Genomic DNA, 8371 nt, shown 5'->3' with positions numbered 1-8371 from the left:
GACTGAGGAGAAGTGAATGTTGGCTGAGGCACAGGGAAGAGACAAAACACAAACAATAAACTATAACTGAAACATGAAGACAAAACATAATTCCAAAACTCAGATCCTAACATTATTACTAATATGATGCACTTATAAATATGAGGCATCGCCCTCATGAGGCAGTTTTTATGATTGTATTTGTTTTTCTTGTCTTTTTATAATATTTTGTGTCTTGTTTGTGTGTGTATTCTATTTTATTTTATTGTCAACCACTTAGAGATACTTTTTATTTGACAAATTTCCAAATTTTTTTCCAAATTTATTTCCAAATTTTTTTTCCAAATTTTTTTCCAAATTGCAACAGTAGCAGCTAACTTTCTACAAACACCCACTTCAAAAGGTTTGAACTGTTACTTTCAGTCGTATCTGAACCCCTCTTTGGATTTCCTACTCTGTTTGGATAGACTAGATTTGGATTACAATCACAATTCAGCCTACTTATCATCACATGTTTCTGTCCATTACCTAAAAAAAAGGCTTCAAATTTATTCATATTCCCATTTATTCACATAAACCTATAAGGATTTGTAGAGATTCACCCGGGTCAAACTAGCCAAGAACATTTGAATTCCTGACATCAGAATGTAAATGCATTTAATTAACACAGCAGATAATTAAAGAGTATAAAGAAACTGTACAAAGGTAGAGTTGGGTACTGATAACTGGCTACGACGGCTTCAGCACTAGTACGTCTGATGGAGAGGTGAAAGTTATTCTGAGAGGAAGATTACCCCCAATACGAACACTGGGGTTGGACCACCTGCTAAACCCTGTAGTTGTGGTAAATGTGTTGTTCTAGCAGAAGTGTGTCCAATAAAATTATTGCACTGGTGCTATAAAATTTATATGTGAAACAAAAAAAAAGAAAACAAAAACCAACAACAACAAAAATAAACACAAAGCTCCAGCAGTAGGTGTATGATGTAAAATCTGTAAGATCTGAGAGAGAACAAATAAAACCTAGGAAGTGTTTGTACTGAGGGGTCAAATAAAATATCAGGGTTGTCAATAAACTCATACAATCCAAGAGAGGAAAAGCAGGGAACCAAACTAACCAAATGAACTCAAGTCAAATGTTCAACTAACAGATTTCAAAAGTACAAATACACAAATAAGCACAAAAAAACTGACAAATACTGACAAACAAAAGCAAACAAAAAGCCTTTGACCATGACAGATGGGCTTCTCAAGGGTGAATAATGAGACAAAGTCAGCTGAGTTTAAAATAACAAACCAAATGGTGTTCATTATGACCAGCAGCAAGCTGTTGATCCAAGACTCAAGAGCTTTTATTATAACCTTTGTTTTACCAGGCTCCAAAAAGCTTATTAATGTTTCAGTAAAATGCTCCTATGTATACACTACATACTAATCACCGAAGGTGAAGGCAGAGTGATAATGTTTTTTATTTTTGTCTCTGTATGTGTGTGTGTGTGTGCACATGCAAGCATGTGTATGTGTGTTTGTTTGTCTGCACTGTAAGCAAAATATCTCATGAACCACTGGATAGATTTTATTGAACGCTTCAGAATGTAATCACTGGGTTGACATCTACTAATTGACTTTGGGAGTCAATCCAATTCAAGATGGCTGACAAACCTAAGCAATTGTGGAAAACACAAAAATGGCAGTAACTCAGTTAACTTTATAGATGTTGAGCTAAACCCAGGAGTGCTAGTAGCTGAGACTGATCCCCAACATATAGTCATAAAGATGTTTTTTCTATCTATCTATCTATCTATCTATCTATCTATCTATCTATCTATCTATCTATCTATCTATCTATCTATCTATCTATCTATCTATCTATCTATCTGTCTGTCTTATTTTTCTATGTTGTAGAATTCTCTACACAAACATTTGCTGAAATTAAATAAGAAAACTGCAATACATTTTGTTCATGACTGACTTGAGCAAATTGCCAGAAATATATATTTTTTAAATCAGTGGCTGTGACTCAGGAAGGCAGAGCAATTGGTTGTTAGTTGGAGAGGTGGTGGTTTGATCCCATCTTCCTCCATCACATGTCAAAGTGTCCTTGGGCAATTCACTGACGCCCAAGTTGTCCTCACCTGCTAATTTGGGTGTGAAAGGGTGAATCAGACTAGTTGTGTAGAAAGTGGTCAGAAAGACTAGTGAAGTACTAGATACATGCAGTTCATTTATCTGTCAGTATGGAGTCCCTAATGGGACGTTGGTAAAAAAAAACATCAACTTATAAATACATTTCTAGTGCACAGAAAACGTTCTTGTAGGCATGTAATATTATCTGGTGCACACCGTATAGTTTTCTTGTGTACACAAGAAAACTATACGGTGTGCACCAAATAATCCTCTCAGTAGCCTAGTGAGCTAAATGTCCTTAAACTGCTGTAAAAAATGGTATCAAAAGAATATATATCCACCTTCCTGAAAACGCAAAATATTCCCGATAACATCATCTAAAAACTCAATGAAGATAAATTATATAACTGTAGAAAAAACATTCCAGATGTAACTTGAGTTCAAACTATTGCTCAAATAAATCTTGTTTCACTTTCCAAACTGAAAACACAGACGCTGAATGGCTAAATTGCAAAAAGGGACATTCCCTTGCGTGTAATAACAGTTGTTGCACATCAAATAATTTTCTAGTGCGCACAAGCTACGATTGCGTGAGCACCAGATAGTGTTGCATGCTCATAAAAACCGTGTTTAATTATTTTTTTGTTTGTTTGTTTTTGTTTACTTATTTAGGGGTTCTGGAATTCTGCAGTGTTGGTTTTGTGTGCTGTTTGGTAAATTTATGTTTGTATTTTTTCAGCTAATTTTACTTAAACTTATCATAAGAAAGTAGAAGTTCTAAGAGTGTTTTAAATTGTGCACATCAGGTGTATGTGGTTAAAATGATCTTAATCACCTCTGCCTGCTAACGCGGACTAACCTGCGTTTGAGTTCATTTTTTTTCTATTGTGTTTGTCACAAATATGAATCCATCTTGTTTTTAACCAGCCAACCTCTAACTGACTTCTGTTTATGTGCCAAGAACAATAAAACAAGTTTGAACCCATGTCTGTGTGTGTGTGTGCATGTGTTGGCACTGGTAGCACTGCTGCTTCCCATAAAATGACTCATCACTTTACAGTAAGAGAAAGTGAAGTGCAAGTGACTTTTCAGAACATAACACATTAGAGAGTTTCCCCTCTGAGGACATAATGTTAGAACAGCTTTAAACATCCATAATGACGTCATGGGAAAGAATTATATCTGTTGAAGGAACTGGAGTTGAGGCTACAACACATCAAAGGCATCATACAAGCCTTTATTTGTGCCAGTCCATCCTGCTTCATGAATTGCTCCACACGCTCAGTCTGTCGGTGCTTTCCAATTTCCTTCACCGCTCCACTCCCCCTCCCTTCCCCTCCCACTTACACACTTCTTTAACCATCTCCTCTTTGTTTCGGTTCCCTTAGCATGCCCTCCACAGCAGCAAGTCATCGTCCTTCCTGATATATATATATATATATATATATATATATATATATATATATATATATATATATATATATATATATTTTTTTTTTTTTTTTTCATCATTTCTACATTGATTAACGTCTTGTCCTCAAACGTTGGAGGGGAAAGAAATTTCCTGCTAGGACTCTGTGGGAGAGCTGAGAAGACGCGTCGATCCTCCTGAGGTCAGTAATGCTCACATCTTAAACTTGACAAGTGTGTAAGTCAGAAGTCAGCTTGTTAAAGATCCACCCCATCAGCTGCAGGAAAAAAAAAACTTTTCACAGTCTGTGTTTATTAAGAGCTGTTTCCCACTTTACAGTGAAATGCAAAAGAGCTAAGGATGATGTTTACTGCTTTGCATCTGTTCTGCCTTCTACCGGCATTTATTCTCACAAAACAAGGTAAGGGTTTGACTTTTCACTCTTCTGAGCTAAAAAAAATAAAAGCTGGAAAGAATGAACAGAAACTAATGTAAATTTATTTTTTGCAGCTCACTCTACAGTGTCGGTGAGGCTGGAGGTGAGCCCCACGGATGTAGCGGAGTGTGGTAAACAAGTTTCCTTGCACTGCAACACATTCTCTTCTCATCAAGGACTATCAGTCAAACGCATGGAGTGGTCTCAGGGCAGCACGCCTCTCTGCTCCGTGAACAGTAAAGAGACGATAGTGACAAACAAAAGTCATTCTTTAAGTGACTTCCGTTGTGACTATAAAGACGGACAGCTGTCCCTCGTCTTTCAAAGAATGCTGCCTCTGGAGAGTGGAAACTCAAAGCCATACATGTGCAAACTTCACTCCAACCAAGGAGTGGCTCATAATTACACCACAGTGGAGCTACAAGGTCAGAGTCCACCTTTATTTACACTATCAGCTCTAATTTCTGCTGCTTTTTGATAAACTCCGATCTGAGTATTTCAGTTTTGTTTTTGTTGTTTGTTTACAAACATCAATCCTTGAGTTCTGACAGATGTGCTAAATGCAGTTTGCTCCTCGGTTGTAGAAATCTTAAATCATACACTTCTTCTTTCCTGCCTTTGTTTTCTAATTCACTGAACTTCCGTGAAACAATGGGCAGGAATGTTCGAAGCTCGTCTGCTCACTGTTTACCCGGCTAATAAAAAAAGGATTTGTAGTAACCTGGTCAAACTTTTACCAGGAGTTTTGGCAATTTTACATGAACACTACTGTTACAACACCTGATATCTTTTTTTGTTTGTTTGTTTTTGTGTTTTTGTGCTTCTTAGAAGTTCGACATTCTTGTAATATTTTAAAGTGATCTTAATCAATAATTTAGTATGGAAGGCAAGAAACAATATGCTTAGAAATGTTATTACATTACTCTCTTTTTTAATTTTTGAAGAAAATCACATAAAATTAATAACAGCAGTTATGGTCATTCCCAGTTTCTGTAAGCCAGACTTTATGAAAGTAAAGTTTTTCTTTGAAATTTAGCTACTTTTTCACTTATCTTCTATCCAGCCTTGTACCTGACCATAAGAACATATTGTGCAGTGTGTGATTAAAATATTAAGAAAGTGAGACGCTGGAGGACAAAAAAAAAATTACCAGACAGAAGGGAAAAAAAAAAACATCTGCAGCAAATAAACACTCTCTGAACGTTTTTAAGAAAGAAAAAAAAAATCCATCAAAGACCTGACAGGACCTGAGAAATGCATCCTTCAGTTGATTATCAACAATATGAAAAGTTTTCAGCTAATAAAATTTTGGGAATCACCTTGTAGCTAAAATACTATTTTAATATGCTATCTGTCTGTCAGACTTTTATTATTTTTAATTTTTAAATGGATTCAACAAAAGACGTTGACTGTAAATGTGTTGACACAACGCTGGCTCATCCCATTGCCTGAATGATTCATAGGTCAACATTAGGTGGATTAACAAAGAAAGAAAATTCCTCCTGAAATGGTCAGGCAATTGACTAATTTTAACAAAATAAAAGTCCAAAGGAAAACCTAAACAGACCATCAGCAAACCTGGAAAACTATTCATTGTGACCACTTCAAAAGATTACAGGGAGGTCTGGTGGCTTGGAAAGAAAATATAAAGAAATGAAGAATGACTCAAAACTTTTCACAGTGCTGTTTATACTCAATAGTTGCTCAAAATACAGTTAAGCATAATACTTGTTACAGCCAAGTATTTACTTAAGAGAACTAATAGTACATGTTGGGGTTTCAGCTGTTTCACTAATTGAGAACAATAAATGCAGCTAAAGCAGAAGTTCCCAAGCCTTTCAGCTTCTGACCCTCAAATTCTCAAAGTCTAGCGACCCCAACTGTAAATACAAAACAGAACTCTCTTACAAATGTAAATACAATCACTTGAAACATGAATTTACTCCACAGAAGAGTACGCAAAAGTCACTTTGTTATTAGATAAAAAGGGAAGTTTATTTACAGGTTAAAACTACTAATTTTATACAATAACAACCATTTATGAAATATAACATTGTCAAGATTTTAAATTCACACTTACAGAGGATTGAGAAAGATTGTTTTGAACACATTTACTATGGCTGATATAGTCCACCGCCTGCCATGAAATGAAAACAGGACGTGACGGCATCGCACCACAAATCATTGATTACTAAATAATCTTTCACCAACAATTGTACAGGCTTAAACATTTTAACTGGCAAATATTTTAATCTTACATCCTTAATATGTACCTGCAAATATTACTATGAATTAACAAATTAATTACTGCCTTAGTGTTAGAGGACGGATCCTGCCAAAATTGGCAATTGGAAATGATAATGATAAACAAATATTAATTTATGTCACACTGTATAATCAAATAAGTTGGGAAAGTCTTTTTTTCACTTTGGATGCAATATTTGTCACATTAATAACTTTATTGAGTCATTTCTTTAATTTTATATGTATTGCCAATTTTGGCAGGATCCGTCCTCCATACCTTTAGAAGCAGCACATATATTATCAGTTTAATTTGTAACAATTAAGGTTTAATTGTGCTTTTAACTACCAACCTTAAATGCATTTTTTGTGCTCTCCCCTTCAGAGTGCTGTGGGACAGTTGAAAGTGTTTTAACGAGTGACGGTCCCAGCTGCACCTTCAACCATGTCTACCCAGATGGAGATGTCCTCTGGTTTCAGGGCTCCCAGAACCTCTCAGACGGGTCAGTGACCCCAAGCACTGCTAAAAGTGTGGACGCACACGGCTGGCTCACCATCCACAGCTGGTTGACCATTAGTAGAAAGGAGGAGTGGGGAAGGTCACACTTACCCTTCAATTGTTCTTTAAAGAGCTCTACATCTGGGAGAATCATTGCAAGTACTTTGGTTCAGGACATGAGGGTGCGCACAGGACTACATCCTAAAAACTCTGGTGGTAATGGAGTCAGATCACTCAAAACCATGACAGCAGTGTTGTCTATTTTAATCTCACTTATTTTCACATGGAAAAAATGAATACTACAGGATCACATCATGGAGTGTGATAAGGCTTTTGCGTAAATGATTATTGTTAATCAGGGCAAATGAGGTACTAAGATTTCTGTTTTGTTGGGGGTGGTTTTTCTCTCTCTCTCTCCTTTTTCAAAAACCTGGGCAACAGTTAAATGAGTCACTGTGCACGGTCCAAAGATTTATTACTCTTCCTTTTAGCTCCTGGCTCAAGTAAACAAGAAAATCACAGACTGTTGAAAGGTGATAACAAAGGTGCTGATAGTTGTGAAACAATAAAAAGCCCTTTTGTCCAGCAGGAAGTAATGAATGAGAGAGCGAGGGATGCTGGGTTCACGAAAACCACACTGATAGCACAGTCAGTTTGTTCTTGAGATACAAATCAAATGTATTTTCATGGGGAAAATGTCTCTAAAATAATATTTCTCGAGAGCTGTGTGTACCATGTGCCTGCAGCACTGTTATCACTGTATTATGTAACTGCTGAGTGAAAGAAAGATTTCTGTAAGAGCCTAATGGATGGGAAAACATATACTGAGCAGATCGACGCAAGGATTGGTTGGTTCTGTTGTAAATATAAAGAAACACTGAAGCCTCTGATTTTAAAAAAAGAAACAGCAGCACATTTAAACGTCAGCTCTGGCTGTGGTTTGTGGAGGGTTGCTGCCCCCTGGTGGGCTGAGAGTGATCAGCAACACACAATTATTCAATTATTCAGTTCAGCATAATCCATCCATTTTATTTTACCTGCTTCTCCTTTCTGAACCACAGAGAGCAGGTGCCTATCTCCAGCAGTCACTTTGTGAGAGGCGGGGACACCCTGGACAGGTCACAAGTCCATCACAGGGACACATAGAGACAAACAACCATTTGCACTCTCACTCTCACCAAGGGACAATTTTAGAGTTACCAATTAACCTAATATGCATGTTTTTGGTCTGTGTAAAGAAACTGGTGTTCACCCACGTGAGCACAGGGAGAACATGCAAACTCCACCCAGAAAGGCCCCAGGTCAGGAAGCAATCCTGCAACCTCCTAGCTGGGAGGCAGGAGCTCTAACCACTGCTAGCCACTTCAGTGTAATTCAGCTCATTTCAGTTCACAAAAAATTCACAGCCAAAGTCATTTCAGAGCACTATACAAGAAAAGTAAATGGGTTCAAATAAAATTAAATGCAAACCAGTTAAGTTCAAAACAAATCTAGATGCAAATTCATTTATAATGCAATATAATCATTCATCCATTTTCTATACTCCTCTCATCTTGTTCAGGGTTGTGAGGAGCTGTCAATCTCTGACAGTCATTAATAAGATGTGTGGTACACCCTGAACAGGTGAGAAGTCCGTTACAAAACAATACACTCAAATTCAGGATATCTAAAAAAAAAA

The 8371-nt window shown here is 36.8% G+C and overlaps 1 protein-coding gene across 1 annotated transcript; it reads left to right on the top strand.

Annotated features, from left to right (window-relative positions):
* The first annotated feature begins 3595 nt into the window (after nucleotides 1-3595).
* LOC108242710 lies at nucleotides 3596-7835 on the top strand. The gene is made up of 4 exons (XM_017427714.3): nucleotides 3596-3719; nucleotides 3857-3938; nucleotides 4028-4378; nucleotides 6580-7835. The coding sequence occupies exons 2-4, from the start codon at nucleotides 3878-3880 to the stop codon at nucleotides 6987-6989; spliced, it is 822 nt and encodes a 273-aa protein (XP_017283203.1). The 5' UTR covers nucleotides 3596-3719; nucleotides 3857-3877; the 3' UTR covers nucleotides 6990-7835.
* Nucleotides 7836-8371: the final 536 nt, after the last annotated feature.

The sequence above is a fragment of the Kryptolebias marmoratus genome, linkage group LG3 (genome assembly GCF_001649575.2).
Source record: "Kryptolebias marmoratus isolate JLee-2015 linkage group LG3, ASM164957v2, whole genome shotgun sequence".
Taxonomy (NCBI): domain Eukaryota; kingdom Metazoa; phylum Chordata; class Actinopteri; order Cyprinodontiformes; family Rivulidae; genus Kryptolebias; species Kryptolebias marmoratus.
This window is presented reverse-complemented; position numbering and strand designations above follow the sequence as displayed.

Excerpts from the sequence above, each read along its gene's own strand:
- LOC108242710 (XM_017427714.3), top strand. The coding sequence starts at position 3,878 with ATGATGTTTACTGCTTTGCATCTGTTCTGCCTTCTACCGGCATTTATT. Across the intron at positions 3,939-4,027 it reads ATTTATTCTCACAAAACAAG|CTCACTCTACAGTGTCGGTG; the intron begins GTAAGGGTTTGA and ends TATTTTTTGCAG. Across the intron at positions 4,379-6,579 it reads CACCACAGTGGAGCTACAAG|AGTGCTGTGGGACAGTTGAA; the intron begins GTCAGAGTCCAC and ends TCTCCCCTTCAG.